This window comes from Lactuca virosa, chromosome 8, assembly GCF_052849685.1.
Source record: "Lactuca virosa cultivar CGN04683 chromosome 8, Lactuca_virosa_CGN04683_v6, whole genome shotgun sequence".
In the NCBI taxonomy this organism is placed as follows: domain Eukaryota; kingdom Viridiplantae; phylum Streptophyta; class Magnoliopsida; order Asterales; family Asteraceae; genus Lactuca; species Lactuca virosa.
Genome location: NC_136433.1, coordinates 320,914,501 through 320,941,146, shown reverse-complemented (window position 1 = coordinate 320,941,146; position 26,646 = coordinate 320,914,501). Strand labels below are relative to the sequence as shown.

General features: G+C 38.4%; 1 protein-coding gene across 1 annotated transcript; it reads left to right on the top strand.

The window, feature by feature from the left end:
- The first annotated feature begins 24,756 nt into the window (after positions 1 to 24,756).
- Positions 24,757 to 26,115, top strand: LOC145131741 (uncharacterized). The gene is made up of 3 exons (XM_079066397.1): positions 24,757 to 24,869; positions 24,969 to 25,140; positions 25,231 to 26,115. Exons 1-3 carry the CDS (start codon positions 24,757 to 24,759, stop codon positions 26,113 to 26,115), a joined length of 1,170 nt encoding a protein of 389 aa, XP_078922523.1.
- Positions 26,116 to 26,646: the final 531 nt, after the last annotated feature.

The following is a 26,646-nucleotide window of genomic DNA, read 5'->3' as shown; positions in this document are numbered from 1 at the left end:
AGACATCTCTCCGGGAAAATATATATATTGGTTGAGTTTCCGGCCGGGAACGGGTTGACGGCCGTGAACTGGTTTGCGGATGTAAACACAATGATGACGAGACTTCGCAGATTTTTGAAGTAAAACTTGATTTTTCGCGTGATTTTTGGTCCCGACGCTTATATAAATTTAATTTATATAATCTAAGTTGTTTTCAGCCCTTACAAGCTTGACAAAATAAATAAAATTCGAAATTTTGATTTAGCGGAATTGACTTTTGTTGACCGGAAAGTATCGGGTTGTCACACTACTGGTCTGGGGTATGAGTCGATACATGTGTGCAAAAATGATTGTTTACTCTTTTGGACAGAACACGAGTCATTGTAGGTTTGTCTCGTTTGTAAAGAGTATCGATGGATCGATAAAAACACCAAGGGTAAGAAAGTAGCTCATAAGGTGTTGCGGTACTTTCCTGTGACCCCTAGACTACGACGTTTATATTGTTCAAGGAACACTGCCAAAAATATGATTTGGCATATACCGGACCATCAGAAGATGGTGTGATGCGTCATCCTGTTGATGGGGAACATTGGCAAGATTTTGATAAAAAAATACCCCGACTTCTCGAGTGAACCCCATAACGTACGCCTAGGTCTTTCAGCTGACGACTTTAATCCATTTGGAAACATGTGTAATCCACATAGCACATGGCCAGTTATAGTCACCACATACAATCTGCCACCCTGGCTTTGTATGAAAGAGTCATCATTCATGTTGACTTTGTTGATTCCTGAACCGAAAGCACCTGGTAGGATATCGATGTTTTCCTTAGGTCTTTGGTGGAAGAGATTAAACGTTTATGGAACTCATGCGTATGTATTAAAGATGCGGCGACAAAAACATTCTTCACGGTGAGAGATATGTTGTTGTGGACAATAAACGACTGGCCAAATCGTAGTAGTCTATCAGTTTGGAGTGGGCAAGGGTATAGAGCATGTGTTACTTGCAATAAAGGTACTCCTTCGTACCGTGCAACAAATAAAGTCGTATATATTGGTCATCGTCGTTTCCTAGATGCTAATGATCCGATAAGAAAGAGGTTGGACTTTAACGGGATGGAAGAGACAAGACCCGCTCCGAGACACTTTAGTAATAACGACATACAAGAGCAACAATGTAACAACCCGTTATTTTCAAATCTGTAAACATCAACAAAAGTCAACCAAGGTCAACAAAAGTCAAAGTTGTTAAATAAAAGTTAAATTTGTTGATTTGCAATTTATTAAGGCTAGATTAATAAATTAATATATGGAAATTTCTTATTAAAGTGTTTCAAAAATTTAGAATTTAATCCCAAAATATGAACCGAACGCGAGAACCGAGAACATACCAACCGAAAACCTTCGCAGGACCCTACCCCCTCGGACCGAAATCATGTTTGCGGTCAAGACCGCAAACGTGCGAAGCTACTTTCTCCTTCGGGTGGCGAACATGCTTAGACCGAAATTAATTGGACCGCAAACCTTAGGCCGAAATCTCCATTCTCGGCCGAAATCTCATTTTCTCGGGTAGAGTTCTCGGCTGAAGACTCTAAATATTATCCTTTTTAAGTCACAATTTGGTTCATATTTAAGGCACCTTATGAAAATATCCTTCACTTTTACACATCCATAAAAGAGAATTACCTTCATTTCCTCTCAATTTAAAGTTCCAGGGGACATTCTTCTTTACAAATCATAAGTATTTTGGTAAGCTTTATTTATAAAACTTGTGTTATACAACACTTATATTACTTATATCATCTTAATCACACATTATTATGTGTATAAACTATTAGGATACGGCTATCGTTACGTGTTCTAAACCAAAAGTCATAGATGCAGGAACTGTCCAGCGAATTGAACGACCTTCTAAGCAAAGGATTCATAAGACCAAGCTTCTCACCCTGGGGAGCACCGGTCTTGTTCGTGAAGAAGAAGGATGGATCGTTTCACATGTGTATAGACTACCAGGAATTAAATAAACTCACTATCAAGAATCGATATGCTCTACCACGAATAGACGACCTCTTCGATCAACTTCAAGGAGCCAGCTTCTTATCCAAGATTGACCTAAGATCAGGATACCATCAGTTACGAGTCCAGGAGGCCGATATTCCAAAGACCGTTTTTAGAACTCGCTACGGTCACTATAAATTCGTAGTGATGCCCTTTGGTCTAACGAATGCACCCGCAACGTTCATGGACCTGATGAACCGTGTGTGTCGACCTTACATAGACAAGTTTGTTATAGTTTTCATCGACGATATACTAGTCTATTCCCGAAGTAAGGAAGAACACAGCCAACACTTACGACAAGTCTTGGAAACCTTGAGGGAAGAAAAGTTGTACGCGAAGTTCTCAAAGTGCGAATTCTGGATTCGGAAGGTAGATTTCTTAGGTCATGTAGTCAGCAAGGAAGGGATACATTTTGATCCCTCCAAGATAAAAGCTATCGAAAACTGGGCGACACCACGAACCCCGACAGAGATTCGTCAATTTCTAGGTCTCGTTGGTTATTACAGAAGGTTCATCCAAAACTTCTCAAAGATCGCGAAGCCACTCACCACCCTGACTCAGAAGGGTGTAACCTTCAGCTGGGAGGAGAAACAACAAAACTGCTTTCCAGAAACTAAAGCAAGCCCCCTGCAGTGCACCGATCTTGTCCCTACCAGAAGGGACAAAAGATTTTGTAGTTTACTGCGATGCGTCCAAGCAAGGGCTAGGCTGCGTTCTTATGCAGCGAGGAAAGGTCATATCCTATGCCTCGAGACAACTTAAGAACCACGAAGTCAACTATACCACACACGACCTTGAACTGGGAGCAGTGGTTTTTGCTCTGAAGGTCTCGAGACATTACCTGTGTGGTACGAAAAGCACAGTCTTCACAGATCACAAAAGCCTCCAACACATCTTCGATAAAAAAGAACTGAACATGAGGCAACGACGATGGGTAGAGCTAATCAATGATTACGAATGCAAAATTCGCTATCCTCCCGGAAAAGCCAATGTAGTAGCAGATGCCCTTAGTTGAAAAGAGTACTCGGGCCGCCGGGTAAAGTCTCTAACTATGACTATTCATTCCCACCTATCTACGCAGATCAAAGAGGCTCAGCTGGAAGCCTTGAAACCCGAAAACATGACAAGTGAAACCTTAAAAGTAATCGAAAAGAACTTGGAAATCAAGGGTGACGGAGTTCATTATCTCATGAATCAGATCTGGACACCAAAGTTTGGTGGCTACAGAGATGTTGTCATGAATGAAGCCCATAAAACTCGATACTCCGTTCATCCAGGTTCATACAAGATGTATCTGGACCTTAAGAAACTCTATTGGTGGCCGAACATGAAAGCTGAGATTGCTACCTATGTGGGCAAGTGTCTGACTTGCGCCAAAGTTAAGGTAGAATGTCAAAAGACCTCAGGTCTACTACAACAACCAGAAAGAGCGGATAACTATGGATTTCATAACCAAGTTACCCAGGAAAACGGGAGGTCATGACACCATTTGGGTAATCGTCGACAGATTAACCAAATCCGCACACTTCCTGCCAATAAAAGAAACTGATAAAATGGAGAAGTTAAAAAGGACGTACATTAAAGAGACAGTACGATTGCATGGTGTGCAAATATCCATTATCTGTGACCGAGATAGTAGATTTACCTCGCAGTTTTCGCAATCTTATGCAAATATCCTTCACTTTTACACATCCATAAAAGAGAATTACCTTCATTTCCTCTCAATTTAAAGTTCCAGGGGACATTCTTCTTTACAAATCATAAGTATTTTGGTAGGCTTTATTTATAAAACTTGTGTTATACAACACTTATATTACTTATATCATCTTAATCACACATTATTATGTGTATAAACTATTAGGATATAGATATCTTTACGTGTTCTAAAACGAAAGTCACCATTCCTATCCCGTTATAAAAATCATTATTACACTCGATGTGAGTTGATACCCCTACGTTTTCATCATTTTTCACTGTTTTAGGGGGGGGGGGGGAATACAAGTGTAACACAAGAAAATTTGTGTTAATACCTAAATGTTTTCAATATTTATTAATCGTTGCCATTATTAAAATTATATATATAAATTATATAATTAGGGTTCAACAGGCTTAGAATTGATAATTTAACTCCATTTCCTTTTCCTTGTTTGGTTGTGGGCTTGGGGTAGAATTATTTATCCGACTGTCTATTTAATCATAATTATAAAAATATTATATTTATATAAGTATAAAATCATTTTAAACTTGTTAAACAGAAAAATATAATTTTTGCAAACTATCTTAATACCATTCGGGTATAAATATTGAATTTCACGGGACAACCGTATCACAGATTTTTCGATCTAAACTTACCGAATTATTAACAATACAAAGGTTTTCGTTTCAGTAAAACACAAACATATAAACTATAATAGGTATAGTTTATGGACCATATATACTACTTTACATATTCAGAATAACTTACGAAAAACAAACATATAAACTATAATAAATATAGTTTATGAGATATACTTACAGTTTATCTATTACAAAGTAACTTTTCATTATTCTACACGTAGCCGTCAATATAGCATTTGTGAGACACACTTCACGTACTTATCTAAGTACCAACCAAGTCCTGAAATTATAAGCAGAGTCTCCTGGAGGGAGAGCGTGACACTTGTGTAGAGATCTATATAGGACTGACAATCCCGCACCTTGACTGTTCGCTACAGTTAGGCCGAGAGGCCTGGGGTGACAAATATCGTACCGATTCCGACGCCTGAAGAACGTTATGTTCAGACCATCTTAGGTCATCAAGCATGGTTATGATAACTCACAATTTGGTAATGAACAATACGATTAGTGTAATAATAAGTAAACATCTTCACATAGTTTTATTAAATAATAAAAATATAATACATTATTTTACAAGTACAGATGGTAAATCCAGACATTTACAATTACACATTTTCACACAAGTACAAATACAGAATACTATTCCAGTACAGAGAAAACATACTTTTCATAGTTTTATGTGAATTAAAACTACATTTTACCATCTCAGAGTACAATAACATTTACACGTTTTGATTACAATATATTACAACAGAAAATATAGGATTTTCTTGGAAAACATACTTACATTTTCAAGGAACAAATAATAGATTTCAGTTACAAACATGCTTATGAACTCACCAACATAATTGTTGACACTCTTTTCAAAACTACTTGTATTCTCAGGAAATTAGTAAACAGCTATCCACAGATTTTGTGAAGACGACGCTTCATTGACTCATGTCTTTTAACTTTTTCTATACATTTTTGTGTCAGGTATGCATTGATTTGAACACGAATGTAAAACTATACTTTACCAATGTAATGGTTGGTGTACTTTGATTATTATTATGCAATTGTTGTGATATTGTACATGACGTCCTCCGCCCCCGAACGTTTCCGCCGTTCCGGTTTGGGGTGTGACAAACAAGGTCATCTACTAACTCGTAAACCGGATAAACATCTTGAGCATGGAGGTGGGGAGCCAAAGCGGCAAGATGACGAGTTGAACTGGTCAAAACAAAGCATTTTCTTCAAACTCGAGTATTGGTCTTCTCTACAGCTTAAACACAACATATATTTCATGCATGTCGAGAAAAATGTGGACGATAGTTTGTTAGGTACTCTTCTAATGAACGATAAAAGTAAAGACACATCAAATGCACGAGAGGACTTGAGAATTCTAAACGTTCGGAGAAATGAATGGTTGCAAAAAAAGGGTGACAAGTTTCATAGACCCCAGGCAAGATAATCTTTCACGAAATCTAGTCCAAAACTCTTTTGTCAATTTATAAAAGATGTTAAACTGTCATATGGGTTTGGTTCTAACATCAGTAAGAAAGTGAAGGATACCAATACTAAGATTATTGGGTTGAAAGTGCATGACCATCACATTCTTATGCAACATTTGATACCGATTGGAGTTAGAGGGTTGTTAGACAAAGACACTTGTACACCTATTGAAGACCTTTGTACGTTTTTCAAGCAACTTTGCTCCAGAACATTGAGGGTGGAGGATATGAGGAAAGAAAAAGTAGACATTATTGCAATCTTGTGCAAGTTAGAATTGATTTATCCTCCAGCGTTTTTTGACATTATGGTTCATTTACTTTTGCATTTACCTGATGAAGTGATTGCCGGAGGCTCGGTATGTATGAGATGGATGTATTCCTTCGAAAGGTATATGAAAAAACTAAAAAACTATGTCCAAAACAAGGTGAGGCCGGAAGGTTCTATAGTTGAGGGTTATGTTGCTGAAGAAGCTTTATCATTTTGTTTGATGTACCTTCGAGATGTACGGACTCAATTCAATCGCCCTGAAAGAAATGAAGATGTTGTCATTGAAAAAACAAAGTTTTGGATGTTTGAGTCTAAATGTCGATCGGCCAACACAACTCAAATCAAAACTCTTAATTTAACGGAAATGCATAACATGGAATGGTTTGTATTAAATAGCTGTGAAGAAGTCATACAGTATATCAAGTACCTATTCTTATCTCTAACTTTCATCCTTAAATTTTTTTTTATCTTTTTACATCTATATCTTTTTGTCATCAACGTAGGAAATTAAAATATGAACATCCCCAAAGTAATGAAAAGAGAGAATTTCCTAATTGGTTTCATGAAAAGGTAACATAAATTAAGAAACAAATTTGTTTCATTGATCTAAAGAATACATAATACATATTACTTTATATTTGCTAGGTTCATCAAATGAAAACAGAAAACTCTCCAGAATTCCACAAAGAGTTGTTGGCTCTTGCAATGGGTCCGCAAATGAATGCTTATACTTACACCGCATGCATAGTCAACAGTGTTAGGTTTATGGTACTTAGTCGTGACGCACAACGCACAACACAAAACTCTGGGGTTTTAGAGGTGGGTGAGAAAGGCGAGAAATATTATGGCCAGTTAGAAGAGATTATAGAGTTGCGGTATAAACATTATTATTCAACTGTACTATTTTGGTGCAAGTGGTTTGATACTCGAACAAGAGTTATTTCTAGTGATAATTTCACATGTATCAACACACGACGCGAAGCATACAAATATGATCAACTCCTATATGCTTCACAAGCCAAACAAGCGTTCTACATCATAGAGCCTTCTCGAACAAACCAAAACAATAACCATCAGTGGGTTGTCGAGCATGTTAATCATCGAAGTATTAGGGATCTACCATCGAACGATGATCGTCTCCAACTTGATTACAATGACTCTGTCCAAAATGTTGACAATGGATCACACGAAAATGTTGAAAATGTCAACGTAGTTCAAAATATCTCCATTCGATGCTCCATTTTTTATCGATTTCAGCATGCACTTTCAAAACATTCCTAGAGTCGTTGATGTAGAAAGTGAAACTGAAGTTCCTCCACCAACTGTAGAGTCAATGATGTTTCTTATTGCGAGACTGATTATGATGAGACCGATTCTGATTATGATACCGAAGAAGACACTTAAGGATATGAGGATGATTCTGATTTGAATAGTTCTTATGTAATGCGTATTTGTAATATGAACTTTATTTGGATTCCTAGTTTAAATATAAATGTTTATTCCTATGTAATGTGTATTTGTAATAGAAATTGTATCTGTGTATCTTATAATTTTTCAGAAAATGATGTCGATATGGTTTTCGTTTGTGTACACCATGGCTGTTGTTATTGGTCATGGACATGTGGGTGATAGAGTTGAGGACCCACCTTTCCCGGGTGGTAAAGGTGCTGGTCATCATGAGCAGGACCGTAATTCTTATTATGAATTTTTATTTGCTATTTTTATTCAGCTATTATAAATTAAATACATTTTCTAATAATTTTTAATTATATTTATAGTTGAGCAATGTAGGAAAGTCTGGGGCAAAGCCAAGAATATGAAGCTTGAAACACCACTCTTACAGAATAAGGGCAAACCGATTTACATGGATTATGATAGGGATATGACATATGATCCCGTAGGAGAGTCGAAAGATAGTTTGCACGAGAAGTTGGAAAAATAATGTGGCAGATGGTCCCTTTTGATAAATGGACTTGGAAAAAAGTTTCCCTTGCAGTAAATGATACAGTAAATCAACATTTAGGGGTAAATTATTTATATGAAAATATTTTATATGGTTAATTATGACTGTTTTTACTTGGTTAACTTCTTTTTTTGTTTTTGTAGACAAAGTTTGATTTGGATCGGATGTATCGGGATACAGACGTTGCTATCACTACAAGAAATTAGAGTGTTTAGCCACACATGTTATGTGTTGGTAGAATCTCATTATGTGTTGGTAATTACCATTACCTACACATAAAATGAGTGTTAACATGTGTAGGCTCATCACTTTAGATATAGCTTTTTACCTACACATATAATATGTGTGGTTATAGATAGTAGGCTATAACTACACATACATGTGTGGCTAAAACTTGTAAATGTGTGTTGGTAGAAGTATTATCGTTTGTTTTTTAAAATGACGTGGGCGTTGACATGGACGATGATATGAAATATGAGGCGGAATACATGTATCACATAAGCGATGACATGTCAAGTGACATGTCATCTCCCTTCAAATTGTCGGTGACACGTGTAATTCAATATGTATGGGTAAAACTATTGTTTATGTGTAAGTATACATAGGTTTTGTAAATGGTAATTCAATATGTATGGGTAAAACTATTGTTTATGTGTAAGTATACATAGGTTTTGTAAATGTCGGTAGATGACTCATGTAGTTAAAAAGTTTGATATGTGTAGGTTTTTTCAATATAAAATCCATAACAATATATTAAAATGCTAAAACTACAAATATAAATATTGATACACGAATTATTATTACGTTAAAAAAGAAATAGATAAATTATTAGCATGAATATTACATCATCTAAGGTTATCCTACATTCCTACTTGTTCATAGCGATAATATATTCATAACAATAACGTTGAAAGTACTTCAATGACTTCATATTGCCATCTTGTCGATGAATCATACCACCAAGTCACTAATAGAAGAGCATTGCATCAAGATCAAGCTTTTCATGTCACTTATATGATATGTGTGATGATTTTTATTCAATAGAAACCAATATATATGAGAAAACAGCAGTGCACTTCAATAGAAAACCAGAAGGCTGGACGCTTCAAGTAGTGTATCCATCTCAGCATGCAACTCTTTCCACCCCCTAACAATCCTAAGATCAACAAAAAGAGTTATTATGTACCGTCCGAGTAATATATAATAACATAAAAAATTATAAGGAATCAAGATTAATTGTTTTATATTATTCTAATATCTACTACATCTATGATGCTTAATCATATTATCAACAGAGATTGGAGATGATTCCCTGCTGTTATATGTTAAGCAATTTGAAATAAGGTGAGTCCTCGTGTACACTTGTTTGAAATCCAATTCCTAAAATGATTATAATGTAAAATTAAATTATTTTGTTATCAATCGATGAAGAAAACAATATATTTTATACGATGTGCTAACAAAACACTAAATTTATTGATAGTAATATAGAATAAACTATATCTTCAAGGATCGAATCATAAAACTAAATTAAAACAAATAAAAAGACTTAAAGGATAATTGTCGATAAAAAGAGGGACAAGGACCAGAGGCATCAGAAGGGCGATGAAGTGAAGAGGGAACATAGGGACGAAGGTCGAGGAAGATGGGTTACGATTGAGGGGAACGAGAGACGATCAACGAAGATATGAGGACACTATCAAACGGAAACATCATGTAATATTGTTGTGTTTATGAATACGTATTTACGGGTATGTGGGGAAATCAATGCCCATAATTTTGGGATATTGGGAAGGAAGTCAAAAATTTTGAATTTTGAAAAGATATAAGAGGGAAATGCTTGGGATTTAATTGGGATGAATATATGTATGTTTAAAAGGGAAAGTATGTTTGACGATAATATAAAAATAAATATATATAATTATGGACGAGATTATCTTTTGTTTCGATTTCAATTTCAGTTTTGTTTTAAAACTTTTTTATGTTTCTAATTTACATGTCATTTGTCTATATTTATAATTGAATTATTTTTATCTACATTTATCAATAAATTTTATATATTTTAAGTAAATACGTTAGAATATGAAATTTTTCATGTTATTTTTAAAATCAAATGAAATTTCTTATTTAATTTAACAGAAAACTGTGTATAAGAGTTTATATATTAAAAATATATACCGGTTAAACTTAAAGAATATATACTATCATTTTTGAAATATATGTGAGTGTTTAGTTTGCCATCTCATTCTTGGTTTAGTTTATTTTGCTACGCATTTATATATTGTCACACCCCAAAACCAAGAACGGCGGAAACGTTCAGGGGTGGAGGACGTCATGTAAAGTATTATAACAGTGCAAAGTAGTAAACAAACAACAACATCATCCATTGCATTAAAAGTAAAGTTTTAATACATGAGTGTTCTTTCATACTAATAAGACACCAAGATATGTAATCAAAATAAAAGACGAGTCTTGTCTGTGCTCCGTCTTCTCAAAACCTGGTCATCGTACATGTCTATTGGTGACCTGAGAATACAAGTTATTTTGAAAGTGTAGATCAGCATAAAGCTGGTGAATTCATAAGTATTATGGTGTCATTGATTTGAAAAGCTGTTATGAAAGACTTGTAAATGTTTAATAAAACATTTAGTATAAATGTGAAAACCCTAGAAAATCCCATATTTCCTACTAGTATAAAAGGTAGTCTTCTACCAAGACCTGAATGCTTTGAAAGTTGCATTTCTGTATCAATGAAAGTTTTTCCCATGTGCGACTATTATTATAAATATATAGTCTACCTCATCGTTTATGTGAATGTGTCACAAAATAAAAGTAATAGGGAAATTTATATAATCATTGAAATCGTATCCTGATGCCAAAGGATAAACACGGCGTGGAAACTCGCCGAACAGTACAACCGAGAACATCCGTCGATGAACAGGTCCCGCTGTAGCTAGCAGCCAGGTGTAGGATGGTCAGTCCCGTATAGTATATATAGTATTTCTCTCTGTATAGACATAGTATTTCTCTCTGTATAGATATAGTATTTCTCTCTATATAACATGTAGTAGTATCTATTCATATAGTAGTATAGACTCATGAATGAACTATCTCCTGTATAATTCCTTGTAATAGGAATAGTAATTTGTATCCCCTAAACTATACCTATAATAGTTTACTAGAATGTAAATTGAATGTCCAAGTAGGTTTATACACCCTTGCTACACAAGAGTGTTGGAACTGAAGAAAGAATGAAAGCTCTCATATCAATACATATGTATATGAAACATAAGTGTATAGATATGGTTTCTAACAATAAGTTGAAAGAGGTTTTGAAATACATTTCAGTGTTTTGAACAATAAATAATAATGACTTGATGTCAGTTTATAAAAAGATTCAAAAAGTAAATCATTTGATAACAAAGTATAAAACAACTGAAAACTATTGTATTTATCACATTTTGAAGTATGTGAAATCAGTTGGTTGAAAACACAGTTATAAATTACATGTGATTGATTCTATAACTTCCTGTTTTCTACTTGTATTCCCCCCCCCCCCCCCCATGAAAGCATTTAAAATCATTTAAAAGATTGATTAAGGGGGTATGAACTCACCTGTAATGAGTGGTTTGGATGAACGGAATGTATAGGATGGTAGGTGTCAAGTGAAGACTTGTACACACACAAAGATCCTAGTTAACATATAATAACACATATATGTATCCAATTAGTCATTTAAACAACTAATTAACCATGTTAAGACATCCTAGGACATGATTAACACTTTATTTAAGTGTTACAAGTACTAAGGATTGCATCTAAGTGTTGTAGAACATTGCTATTGAGTTTGGGGTTCAAGGGTAAACTCCCTTGGAGTTTACGGTTTTGTGACCATAACTCATTGAGTTGACGGTCGTAAACCCATGAGTTTACGGCCGTAAACTCATGGTACTTGACAATTTTGTGTTTTGAAGCCATAAAGATCATAAGAAGCATTCCTACTTCATGTTTAAGCCTTAGGAAGGGATTAGGGCACCATTTCACTCCTTTAGGGAGTTTACGGTCCTTGGACCACTTCTCCTTGGGTTTACGGCCGTAAACCCAAATGGTTTATGGTCTTTTGATGTTTCCAAGTACTAAGCACATCAAGGAAGGGGTCTAGGCTAGTTTCCAAGGCTTGGTAAGGGACTAGGGTCACTTTGGCCCCTTTGTTAGGGTTTACGGTCCAAGGTGTTCTTGGACCGTAAACAGCTTTGATCCTTTGATTCCTTATGTTTTCTAGGTGATTAAGAAGTGTAACTAGCCTTATAACACACTAGGGTAGGAGTACTTACAATAGAGAAGCTTGAAAGGGTGATAAAAGTCCAAGAACACTAGTGTGTGTTCTTGGTGTTCTTGGTGAAACTTGAAGATAAAGAAGAAAAATCGGATGATACTTGAGAGGATTTAAGTTTGGATCTTGAAAATGTGAAAAAGTGCTAAAAATGGCTAAGTGCCATATTTATACCCTTGGGGTTTACGGCCGTAAACACCCTGTTTAGGCCGTAAACTCTAAACTCTTGGAGTTTTGGGATATTATTGCTACACAATAAACCCGAGGGCATCCTCTCTCCTGTTATTTCCTGAAGTACTAACGTTAAAACACTCAAATTGACTCTACACAGCTCAAAAGTTAGCAGAAACTGTTCTGACTTCTATTGAATTGAATGGTTGTACAGAATAGAAATTTCGGGTTGTCACATCATCCCCCCGTTAGAAGGAATTTCGTCCCGAAATTAGAGTTTAAGCAAATAAGTAGTTACAAATAACTATGTAAAAAGACGAGGATATTTCAGTTTCATCTGATCCTCTCGCTCCCAAGTGAATTCAGGTCCTCGCTTGGCGTTCCAGCGAACCTTCACTATCGGGATACGGCTTTGTTTCGTTTGCTTGACCTCCCGGTCCATGATCTCTACTGGTTCTTCCACGAAGTTGAGGCTCTCGTTTATCTCGATCTCGTCGAGTGGGATTACAAGAGTCTCGTCGGACAGACACTTTTTCAAGTTCGAGACGTGGAAAGTAGAATGTACGTTACTGAGTTCGCGTGGTAAGTTAAGTTTGTAAGCTACAGGGCCGATTCTTGCGAGAATCTCGAAAGGCCCTATGTACCTTGGATTTATCTTTCCACGCTTTCCAAAGCGTATCAAGCCCTTCCAGGGTGAGACCTTCAATAGAACATGGTCGCCCACCTGGAATTCCAACGGTTTCCTTCGTTTATCAGCATAGCTTTTCTGTCGGTCTCTAGAGGCTTTCAATCGTTCACGAATCTGAACGATCTTCTCTGTCGTTTCCCGAATGATCCCCGGACCTGTGAGAGTGCTTTCAGGAACTCGTCCTTTAGCTAACTGGATATCACCCACCTCAGCCCAGCACAGAGGGGATCTGCACTTTCGGCCATAGAGGGCTTCGAATGGAGCAGCCTTTATGCTCGTGTGATAACTGTTGTTGTAGGAAAATTCGACAAGGAGTAAATGAGTATCCCATGCTTTCCCAAAGTCGATCACACAGGCTCGCAACATATCTTCCAAGGTTTGGATAGTTCTCTCACTTTGTCCGTCCGTGTGTGGATGGTAGGCCGTACTCATGTCCAGCCTAGTTCCTAGGGAACTTTGTAGCGACTGCCAGAACCTCGAAGTGAATCTACTATCTCTGTCCGAGATAATAGATATGGGAACACTGTGCAGTCGTACAATCTTCCGAATGTAGGTTCTTGTAAGTTTCTCCATCTTGTCGGTTTCTTTGATAGGCAGGAAGTGTGCAGACTTGGTCAATCTGTCGACGATGACACATATGGTATCAAGTCCACCCGTTGTCTTGGGCAACTTGGTTATGAAGTCCATAGTGATCCGCTCCCACTTCCATTCAGGAATCTCAGGCTGTTGCAGTAGACCTAAGGGTTTCTGGTATTCGACCTTAACCTTTGCGCAAGTAAGGCATTTACTTACGAAGGTAGCAATCTCTGCTTTCATGTTAGGCCACCAGTATAGCTTTTTAAGATCCAGATACATCTTAGCTGAACCTGGGTGGACGGAATAACGAGTGTTGTGTGCCTCGGTCATGACCAAGTCTCTGAAGCCACCGCGTTTCGGTGTCCAAATCCGATCCATGAGGTATAAGGCTCCGCCACCCTTGACTTCCAAGTTCTTATCCATCCTTCTTAGGGATTCACTCGCCACATTTTTCAGGTTTCAAAGCGTCGAGCTGAGCCTCCTTAATTTGCATGGACAAGTGTGAATGGATAGTTAGAGTCAAAGATTTGACTCTACAACCAGATTATTCTTTCCGACTTAGGGCGTCGGCTACTACGTTGGCTTTACCCGGATGATAACGAATTTCACATTCGTAATCACTAAGTAGATCGACCCACCGTCGTTGTCTCATGTTGAGCTCCTTCTGGTCGAATATATGTTGTAGGCTTTTGTGATCTGTAAAGATAGTACTTTTTGTACCATACAGGTAGTGTCTCCAGATCTTCAGAGCAAACACAACTGCTCCTAGTTCAAGATCGTGGGTGGTGTAGTTGACCTCGTGTGTCTTCAGCTGTCTCGAGGCATAGGCGATGACCTTACCTCGTTGCATCAGAACACAGCCGAGCCCTTGATTTGAAGCATCGCAATAGACAACGAAGTCTTCTATCCCTTCGGGGAGGGATAGTAATGGTGCGGTGCACAAGGCTCGCTTGAGGGTTTGGAACGCTCTCTCTTGCTTCTCTTCCCAGTCAAAGGCCACGCCCTTCTGGGTCAGTGTTGTAAGAGGTTTCGCAATGCGGGAGACGTTCTGAATGAACCTGCGATAGTAGCCAGCGAGACCTAGAAATTGACGAATTTCTGTAGGTGTCTTCGGTGCTGACTAGTTCTCAATGGCCTTCATTTTGGAAGGGTCCACATGAATTCCCTCTTCACTAACTATGTGGCCCAAGAATTCGACTCTTCGAATCCAAAATTCGCACTTGGAGAACTTCGCATAGAGCTTCTCCGATCATAATGTTTCTAAGACTTGACGAAGATGTTGACTATGTTCCTCCTTACTACGAGAGTAGATGAGTATGTCATCAATGAAGACGATGACGAACTGATCCAAGTAAGGACGACACACCCTATTCATTAAATCCATGAATACTGCGGGCGCTTTAGTTAATCCGAATGGCATCACTACGAATTCGTAGTGCCCATAACGAGTTCGGAAGGCTGTCTTGGGAACATCCTCCTCTAATACTCGTAGTTGGTGGTACCCGGATCGTAGATCTATCTTCGAGAAGTAGTTGGCTCCTTGAAGTTGATCAAATAAATCGTCAATGCGGGGTAATGGATAACGATTTTTAATGGTAAGCTTGTTGAGTTCCCTGTAGTCGATGCACATACGAAACGATCCGTCTTTCTTCTTGACGAACAAGACCGGTGCTCCCCATGGTGAGAAGCTTGGCCTAATGAATCCCTTCTGGAGAAGTTCGTTAAGCTGACTGGAAAGTTCCTGCATCTCCGCTGGTGCCAGACGATATGGAGATTTGGCTACTGGAGTATCCCCTGGCACTAAGTCGATTCTGAACTCGACTTGGCGTTGTGGTGGTAATCCTGGAAGTTCTTCTGGAAAGATGTCGAGAAAGTCGCGTACTTCTGGGATGTTCTGAATATCTTTCACTTCTTGACTCGTATCGACGATGTGTGTGAGGAATGCATGATATTCCTTTCGCAAGCACTTCTGAGCTTGTATGCACGAAATGATGCGAAGGTTCGTACTAGGTTTGTCTCCGTAGATAACTAGAGTTTCGCTGTTAGGAAGGTTAAGACGAACTGCTTTTTCAAAGCACAAGATGTCGGCGCGATGAAGACTCAACGAATCCATGCCGATAATGATGTCGAAACTTTTAATTGGGACCGACATGAGGTCTATCTTGAAAGTATGGCCATCTAAAGTTAGAGTACAACCTACGTATGTGCAGTTAGTACTTTCCGTTTTCCCGTTTGCCATTTCCACAGTGAATGATTTATCTAGTGCACCTGGTTTTTGTCTAAGCAAGTGTGCAAATTTCTGGTTTACTAAGCTTTTCTCCGCTCCACTGTCGAAAAGTAAGCAAGCATATGAGTTATCGAGGAGAAACGTACCAGTAACTATTGTAGGATCAGCTATGGCTTCCTCGTGGCCTATGGCCAGAACTCTTCCTACTCCGCCAGCTATCCCTGCCATAGGGCAGTTCCTCTTGAAGTGGCCCACTTCGCCACAACCGTAGCAAGCTTGGCCCACACCGGCATTAGGAACTTGAGCGGTCGGCCTTGCTGGAGTCTTGCAGAAACGGGCAGTATGCCCCCTTCTGTTGCAGTTGGTGCACTGCATTTCCCGACAAGGTCCGTTGTGATGGAAGGTGCATTTGTTGCACTTCGGAAGATTACCGGCATAAGGCCTCGCTGGTAAGGGATTAGCAAGGACAACATGAGTTACCGTGGCAACATTGATTGTAACTAGTTGTTGTCTCTTTGAGGATTCTTGCGAAGTCCCGCTTTTCCTCTTGTTCCACCCCTTTTCTTGTTGTTGTTGTTGTTTCCCTTTTGATGCTCGGGTGTAGAAATTGTTGGGTTCTGGTAGTTTCCGTGATCTATAAGAGATTGTGCCAGCTCTTTAGCGCGGTCAAAAGTAACAGGCCTTGATGCTAACACACTTGACTGGATCTGGGGCGATAGTCCCCAAATATATCTCTCTATTTTCTTGCTCTCTAGAGCAACCATATCAGGGCAAAGAATTGCCATATCACAGAATCTATTAGTATAGGTTGATATGTCAGAACCAACCATTACAAGACCCCAGAGTTCCTGCTCGAGTTTTTGAATTTCCCCTCGTGGACAATACTCTCTCATCAGCATGGCCTTCAAGTTCTCCCAGCTTATCGAATTTGCCACTATTAGGGTCAGTGACTTAACGTGGCCATTCCACCAAGTTAAGGCCCTGTCAGAAAAGGTACAAGTAGCAAACTTGACCTTATTGTTCTCTGGGCAGGCGCAGATTTCAAAGACTGCTTCTGTCTTTTCGATCCACTGCCTTAAATCATAACCCCTCCAGTTCCATTGAAATTTCTGGGTTTGGCATTCGTAAAATCCTTGTAGGTGCATTCCGGGGGTGCCCATGGCTCTCGCCATGGTTAGAAATAGGTGCACCAGTTCCTGATCCACTAGGGACAGGAGTATTGATGTGGGACATGGCAGCCGCTACGGCCGCCGTGACAGCTGCTTGGAACATAGCAGCGTCGAACAGAGGAGGTGGTGGAGGTGGTAGTATCGGTGTTTCGTTATTATTGTTACGCCTCGGATTTCTGCGAGGAGGCATCTTTTAAATATAAGTTTAGAAAGATGAAGATATTGATAAAAATTTAATAGGAAAGTTGATGAAAATGACTCATGGACTAACTCTTCATAGCCCAACATCACGATTGAATGTAGATCTAGAACTAATAGATGATAGCATTTGGATAATAATTTCCATGAGATTAGGTACCTGTCAATATTACTGGAATTACAGATGTAACGAGTTCGGGAAAAATGGCCTAGTAGGAGGCCTTACATCAACCAAGATGGGAAAATTTTTCACAGGACTACGACCTAATCAAGACCTAACAGGTCTAAGATTTACAAAGATAGGAAATTAGACCAGAGTTTTTCATAACTAGGTTATATCCAAAAGAGAAGTTGATGAGATTCTATCGGCGACGAGAACTACTAGAGTGAGTTCTTGATTCCGACAGAAGGCGTTCTATGTCCCTCACACGCCTGTCAGATCTTACTTGCTGAGCTCGAAGTTCCCTGACTTCAGCTTGGGTTCCAGCAAGTTCTCTCTGTAGAGCTGCATTGTTGACCAGAGTCCTTTCATGAGCAGACTCTAGTTGGCGAATGCGGACTGTGTTAACGCCAGAGTTGGCGTCAATGTCCATGACTCGGTCGATAGCGGCTCGACCCTGTTCGGTGTTCCGGGAAATCCTACGAACCATGATGGGTAGGACCCTGTCAGCTGAACCTCCCTCAGTGAGGTTGTAGAAGCTTTTGTCTCCATTGTAGGGGATGGGTTGACTCTGTTCCTGACTCCATCTATTCAAGTTTGTGGCCCACAGAGGTGTGGGTCCTTGAAATGATGGGCGAGGGTTTGGGTCATGAGCAGCTGGGGGTAGATTGTTGACTTCTGGTTCTGAGTCAGAACTATCAGAAAAGCCTTCAGCTTCGTGATCATCCAAAGGAATTGGGTGATCATTCTCTGGCTCTTCTCCGAGCCATCATGCATTGTCGTGGTTATGGTAGTACGGGTCGTCGTGGGGATGGAATCCAGCCATGATATCTACGCGAGAAAAGGGATATAAGAAGAAATTAATAGACGTACTAACTAAGATAATTATAAGATGATCTTTATCAGTTACTTCAATACTTGTTTAGTGCATACCAGTTATATGTATTCAGGGCAGGATACACCTTCGAATAAGTGATCGTAACTCTAAGCCTACAACCAAACAAGGACAAGAAGTAATGCAAAGATTCACTGATTCTAAGTCTATGACGTCCTAGATACATATAATCTTAGTGTATCCACTCAGCAACTATTGACCTACTGATAACAACCTTTTTAGTTCTCACATAAGTAATTATAGTAACACCAAATACCCCTATGGTATTTCATTGTGGTAATGTTGGTAAGTTTTTAGACTTGTTGCCATATCACAACCATTCTTGGGCATATGCTAATCACTCCTCGGACCAGCATAGTTGATCAGGCTATGCCACTCCCAGGACTGACCATACATCCCCAAGCTCACTTGTAATATTCAACAATCGTAATACTTTTGTTCTTGTCATTGTGACACTGATTTTAGTATGAATGCAGGCATGTATACTTAGTTAAATATTTTATTATTTAAAAGTATAAACTCTTGGTCAGAGTATTTTAATCCCATTGTATTTATAGTTAGTATATCTTTTATGGGTTGATATACTCAATTCACTATAAACAAAGCTCTGATACCAATCTGTCACACCCCAAAACCAAGAACGGCGGAAACGTTCAGGGGTGGAGGACGTCATGTAAAGTATCATAACAGTGCAAAGTAGTTAACAAGCAACAACATCATCCACTGCATTAAAAGTAAAGTTTTAATACATGAGTGTTCTTTCATAGTAATAAGACACCAAGATATGTAATCAAAATAAAAGACGAGTCTTGTCTGTTCTCCGTCTTCTCAAAACATGGTCATCGTACCTGTCTACTGGTGACCTGAGAATACAAGTTATTTTGAAAGTGTAGATCAGCATAAAGCTGGTGAATTCATAAGTATTATGGTGTCATTGATTTGAAAAGCTATTATGAAAGACTTGTAAATGTTTAATAAAACATTTAGTATAAGTGTGAAAACCCTAGAAAATCCCATATTTCCTACTAGTATAAAAGGTAGTCTTCTACCAAGACCTGAATGCTTTGAAAGTTGCATTTCTGTATCAATGAAAGTTTTTCCCATGTGCGACTATTATTATAAATATATAGTCTACCTCATCGTTTATGTGAATGTGTCACAAAATAAAAGTAATAGGGAAATTTATATAATCATTGAAATCGTATCCTGATGCCATAGGATAAACACGGCGTGGAAACTCGCCGAACAGTACAACCGAGAACATCCGTCGATGAACAGGTCCCGCTGTAGCTAGCAGCCAGGTGTAGGATGGTCAGTCCCGTATAGTATATATAGTATTTCTCTCTGTATAGACATAATATTTCTCTCTTTATAGATATAGTATTTCTCTCTATATAACATGTAGTAGTATCTATTCATATAGTAGTATAGACTCATGAATGAACTATCTCCTACTTCATGTTACTTGACCATTTTGTGTTTTGAAGCCATAAAGATCATAAGAAGCATTCCTACTTCATGTTTAAGCCTTAGGAAGGGATTAGGGCACCATTTCACTCCTTTAGGGAGTTTACGGTCCTTGGACTACTTCTCCTTAGGTTTACGGCCGTAAACCCAAATGGTTTATAGTCTTTTGATGTTTTCAAGTACTAAGCACATCAAGGAAGGGGTCTAGGCTATTTTCCAAGGCTTGGTAAGGGACTAGGGTCACTTTGGCCCCTTTGTTAGGGTTTACGGTCCAAGGTGTTCTTGGACCGTAAACAGCTTTGATCCTTTGATTCCTTGTGTTGTCTTGGTAATTAAGAAGTGTAACTAGCCTTATAACACACTAGGGTAGGAGTACTTACAATAGAGAAGCTTGAAAGGGTGATAAAAGTCCAAGAACACTAGTGTGTGTTCTTGGTGAAACTTGAAGATAAAGTTGAAGATCAAGAAGCAAAATCGGATGATACTTGAGAGGATTTGAGTTTGGATCTTGAAAATGTGAAAAAGTGCTAAAAATGGCTAAGTGCCATATTTATACCCTTGGGGTTTACGGTCGTAAACACCCTGTTTAGGCCGTAAACTCCAAACTCTTGGAGTTTTGGGACATTATTGCTACACAATAAACCCTAGGGCATCCTCTCTCCTGTTATTTCCTGAAGTACTAACTTTAAAACACTCAAATTGACTCTACACAGCTCAAAAGTTAGCAGAAACTATTCTGACTTCTATTGAATTGAATGGTTGTACAGAATAGAAATTTCGGGTTGTCACATCATCCCCCCGTTAGAAGGAATTTCGTCCCGAAATTAGAGTTTAAGTAAATAAGTAGTTACAAATAACTAAGTAAAAAGACGAGGATATTTCAGTTTCATCTGATCCTCTCGCTCCCAAGTGAATTCAGGTCCTCGCTTGGCGTTCCAGCGAACCTTCACTATCGGGATACGACTTTGTTTTGTTTGCTTGACCTCCCGGTCCATGATCTCTGCTGGTTCTTCCACAAAGTTGAGGCTCTCGTTTATCTCGATCTCGTCGAGTGGGATTACAAGAGTCTCGTCGGACAGACACTTTTTCAAGTTCGAGACGTGGAAAGTAGAATGTACGTTACTGAGTTCGCGTGGTAAGTTAAGTTTGTAAGCTACAGGGCCGATTCTTGCGAGAATCTCGAAAGGCCCTATGTACCTTGGATTTATCTTTCCACGCTTTCCAAAGCGTATCAAGCCCTTCCAGGGTGAGACCTTCAATAGAACATGGTCGCCCACCTGGAATTCCAACGGTTTCCTTCGTTTATCAGCGTAGCTTTTCTGTCGGTCTCTAGAGGCTTTCAATCGTTCACGAATCTGAACGATCTTCTTTGTCGTTTCCCGAATGATCTCCGGACCTGTGAGAGTGCTTTCATGAACTCGTCCTTTAGCTAACTGGGTATCACCCACCTCAGCCCAGCACAGAGGGGATCTGCACTTTCGGCCATAGAGGGCTTCGAATGGAGCAGCCTTTATGCTCGTGTGATAACTGTTGTTGTAGGAAAATTCGACAAGGGGTAAATGAGTATCCCATGCTTTCCCAAAGTCGATCACACAGGGTCGCAACATATCTTCCAAGGTTTGGATAGTTCTCTCACTTTGTCCGTCCGTCTATGGATGGTAGGCCGTACTCATGTCCAACCTAGTTCCTAGGGAACTTTGTAGCGACTGTCAGAACCTCGAAGTGAATCTATAATCTCTGTCCGAGATAATGGATATGGGAACACCATGCAGTCGTAAAATCTCCCGAATGTAGGTTCTTGTAAGTTTCTCCATCTTGTTGGTTTCTTTGATAGGCAGGAAGTGTGCAGACTTGGTCAATCTGTCGACGATGACCCATATGGTATCAAGTCCACCCGTTGTCTTAGGAAACTTGATTATTAAGTCCACAGTGATCCGCTCCCACTTGCATTCAGGAATCTCAGGCTGTTGCAGTAGACCTGAGGGTTTCTGGTATTCGACCTTAACCTTTGCGCAAGTAAGGCATTTACTTATGAAGGTAGCAATCTCTGCTTTCATGTTAGGCCACCAGAAGGTGAAAGAGAGTTAACACCCGCTCAAGAAATAGCTTCTTTCGAGAAGGTATTAGGAGAACGACGTGGCCATATCAGAGGCATCGGCCAGAAAACTTCTGCTATCCCGCCGATTTCACAGTCGTCGCAACCACCACCAGAACCATCACATGTAAAAAGAGATTATTTAATTTCAATAAATGCATGTTGATTTGGTAATTTTTGTTTGTGATGATTATTTTCTAAAAGCCTTGGTAATTGGTTTTTTGTCCCAAGTGCAACAAATAGCAATGTACTTTGGATTTTTTGTCTTAGTTTAAAAATAACGATGTACTTTGGCATCAATAAATGCATGTTGATTTGGTAATTGTGTTTTGTCCCAAGTGCAAGATATAACAATGTATTTTTGGCATTCTTGTATTTTAAGTGCAAGAAATAGCAATGTACTTTGGTATTTCATGTATTTAAGGTTCTTTAGCACAAATAGAGTAAAATTATTTAATTTCAAGTGTTTATATTTTAAGTGCAACAAATAGAAATGTACTTTGGTTTTTTTGTCTCTAGTTTAAAAATGGAAATGTACTTTGGCATCATAGAATGCATGTTAATTTGGTAATTTTGGTTTGTGGTGATTATTTTTGTCCCATGTGCAAGAAATAGCAATGTACTTTGGTTTTTTTGTCTTAGTTTAAAAATAGCAATGTACTTTGGCATCGACAAATGCATGTTGATTTAGTAATTGTCTTTTTGTCCCAAGTGCAAGAAATATCAATGTACTTTTGGTATATCTTGTATTTAAGTGCAAGAAATAGTAATGTACTTTGGTAGTTTTTGTTTATGTTTGATAATTGCACTTATAAGGTTATATATGTTGTTATTTATTATGTAGTTGGAAAATGTTCGATCAATGCTCAACGAACCGACATGTAGGGAGGAGCTTTATGCGTTTTGTTTCAATCGGGGAATAATCAAGGATGTAACGATGGGAATTGGAAAACTTTGGTTGTTTATTTTGGTATGAAATTAATTATAACAGTATTTGGTATTTAATCGGATGTTGTTATGTAATTTTTTTATGTATTTAATGTTGTAATTTATCGGGTTTTTTATACCCAAATCGTTGATTAGAAAAATGAAATTTTTTATTATTAGCGACATCATCATTAGCGGCGACAAGAAGTATTACCAGCGACAGGAGCATTAGCGGCGACAATTGTCTTTATCGGCGACATTTTGGTCAATAGCGACAAAGCAGTAGCGGCGACTTTTTACCGGCTATGTGTCGCCGCTATTACCTTTACCGGCGACTTTTGTCGCCGCTAATTACCTTTTTTCTTGTAGTGTTGGTTTTTCTATTTTTTATGTTATGGTGTGAAAATGTTATGTATCTTTTAGGTACACAAGAAAATGGGTTATCAAGCATGGTTTCAAGGGCCTACATATGTTTTCTTTTATAACTCTTGCTATTTCTTTACTTTTTTGTGTTTCAGGTATAGTCATAGAAATCGATGTGGTAGGCGTGATCTGCCATCCAAGTCGCTCGTACCAAAACACAGTACGAACGTGTAGCAGGTATGCTCCGGGTCGCGACTCAAGAACATGAAATTGGCGTTCCAAATCCTCAATTCGAACGTACTAGATGTTGTAGAAATCGCGATTTGCCTGATTCCAATACACGTTTGCAATCGACTGGAAACATGGGCCGAAATTTGAAGAGTCGATCGTCTCAACTGCGTTTTTCTGTAACTGAACAATTTATGAGCGACTCTTCAAAATTGATTTCATATTTTGTAATTAGGCCTATATTAGGCTTCCATTCCATCATATTTTTCATTCAATTGTATTCCAGAACATCAAATTTCAAATTTCATAGTTTGGTTCTTGAATCCCAAACCTAATACCGATTACAGTTACAGTATCATGGTTTTTGGAAAGAAAAGAGGTACTAATACCTGTGAGGAAGATGATAGAGGATAGCAATCACAGTCACAACAATACCAGGAGCAAGAAGATCATTATGTTGATCTTGGCAATGAAGAAGACAACGAGAATCAACCACAATCATAATCAGAAGTTCAGACAAGTCGTGGGAGTCAATGTACACAGCCAAAAACACAAAGTGTAGATGCTAAGCCTTTATATGATGAAGTTACCTATATTAGTGCCGGTAGTAGTAAAAATCCCGGTGGTTCTGATAAAATGGGTTTGTAAACATTGTCATGGAACATTCACTAGCTCGTATACTTGCATTTATACTCATTTTTTGGTGCTAAACTCGGAAAAAAGCTGAAATTAAGAGGTGTCCCGTTGTACTAAAAGCAGGCCCATCCTAGAGGGTGGGCGATAGGGGCGACCGTCCAGGGCCCATCTTTTAAAGGGGCCCAAAATTTTTATATTTAGAAGATAGTACAAGTAATTTTCTTTCAATTATTGAGTTAGTATTAAAAAAAACTTGATGACATTTGTGTATATTAAGGGCCCATTTTTTTTCTTTCTCCCTGGGCCCAAAATATGTTTGGAACGACCCTGACTAAAAGACCGAGAAACTTATGAAAGGTTGCAAAAGAAAGTGAAAGAGGCTGAAAAGTGTGGAGTCTTTAAATCCCTAAGAAGTTCTGTTTTAACAAAAAAAAAACCAAGTTTGAGCTCTAAGAAACGATAGAGCAATATTTTGCAATAATGGAGAGAAGTGCAGTTGATTTGAAAATTATGAGGGCCTTATGTGCTAATGGTAAACGCATTAAGAAAGGAACCCGAATGTTATAAAGCGCCATCAAGTGAGAAAGTAAGAATTGTTTTACTAGACGAATGTGTCAGAGATGTTGAGAAAGACTTGATACCGTTTAAATAAACATGGTATTCACACGCTATTTCTATTGTATCTGATGGGTGGTCAAACATAAAACATAAACCATTGCTCAATGTTCTTGATATAAATAGTAGAGGTTCTATGTTTATGTATGCCGCTGACTTTTATGGAGTGGAGAAAACAGGTAAAGCAATTGCTCAATTCCTAAGCCAAGCGATTGATTCTGTCGGCCCAAGTAATGTTCTCAATGTCGTGACGGACAATGCCGCCAATTGTAAAGCTGTTGGAAAGGAAGTGGACAAGGTGTACAAGCATAGTTTTTGGTCGCCATCTTGTGTTCATACCTTAAACCTGATTTTTAACGATTTTGCAAGCGAGTTTATTTGGTTATAGGACACATATAAAAAGGGGAAAACGATTGTCAAATATTTTCTAAATCATGGACAAGATTTGTCCATTTTTAGGGAGACTTCAAAGTTGGAGCTTTTAAAGGTTGCAAAAACCCGATTTGCTTCTCACTATGTTTTGTTGAAGAGGTTATTCATTTGTAGAGAGGCACTATTTACAACAATTGCTCGTAATTTGTGGAGAGATTGGGTGAAACACAGCGATGAACACACTAGAACAACTGGACAACTTGTTGTTAATCATATAAGAGATGATGACTATTGGGTCGAAGTTGAAAATATTTTACGCATCACGAAGCCATATCGGTTGATTAAATTTTGCGATGGTGAAGGCGCGAAAATGGGCGAAATTTATGAAAAGATGGATAATATGTTGGGGGAAATACAAGATGTGATGAAGGAAAATATGTATCCATCGTATTTCCCTCAAGTACAACAAATTATATTGAACAGGTGGGAGAAAATGAGCATCCCGTTACACTATTTAGGATTTGCTTTAACTCCAAAGTTTTACGATAGCCGCTATCTTGAAACATTAGCACCAGGTGGAACTCTTAGAAAAGTACCAAACCTTGATAAAGAAGTTATACAAGGTGTAATGGAAGCATTTAATCGCATTTCTGAAAATAGAGACAAAGAACGATTGTTGCGAGAACAATTTGCCACATTTAACATGAAGAACGGTCTTTATTCTCTACCGGCAGCTCAAATGGATGCGGTTACTATGGAAGCAACTGACTGGTGGTCTACTTATGGCGTGGAAACAGCGGAGTTAGCTGATGTGGCAAAAAAAGTATTGTCACAACCTATAACTAGCTCTTCAGCCGAAAGAAATCGGAGCACATATTCCTATATTCACAATGTGAAGTGAAACCGACTAAGTTGTAAAAGGGCTGGCAAACTTGTTTTTGTACATTCAAATATTCATTTGAGTTCAAGGTTTACCGAATAATATAAAGAAGGGCCACACAAAAAGTGGGATATGGATCCCGAATCTACATAATTGGAAGGATCAAGGCTAGAAGACATAGAATGGGAAGATCTCGAAGAAGACGAATATAATGGCCAAGGAAAAAAAACAAAGGGTGGAGTAGTGGATTAAGTTACATGTTTGAGTTTTAAGTTTTAAGTTTATGTTTTCTGTTTTGACTTTTGATGTTTGTTGGATTTAATGTAATCTATTTTGAATTTTTGATGTTTGTTTGATTGCAAGTTTTAAGTTTATCTAATATGTTTTGAATTTTGGTACATGGTACCACAATATTTTGTACATCGTACCGGAGCATCCCGAAGCATACCGAAATGAGCCTACCCCCTCGTACCGAATTTCAGGGACCTAGAAAATTGCATACCACGTACCCGTACCCATACCAAAGTGTACCGCGAATTATGTGACTATGGT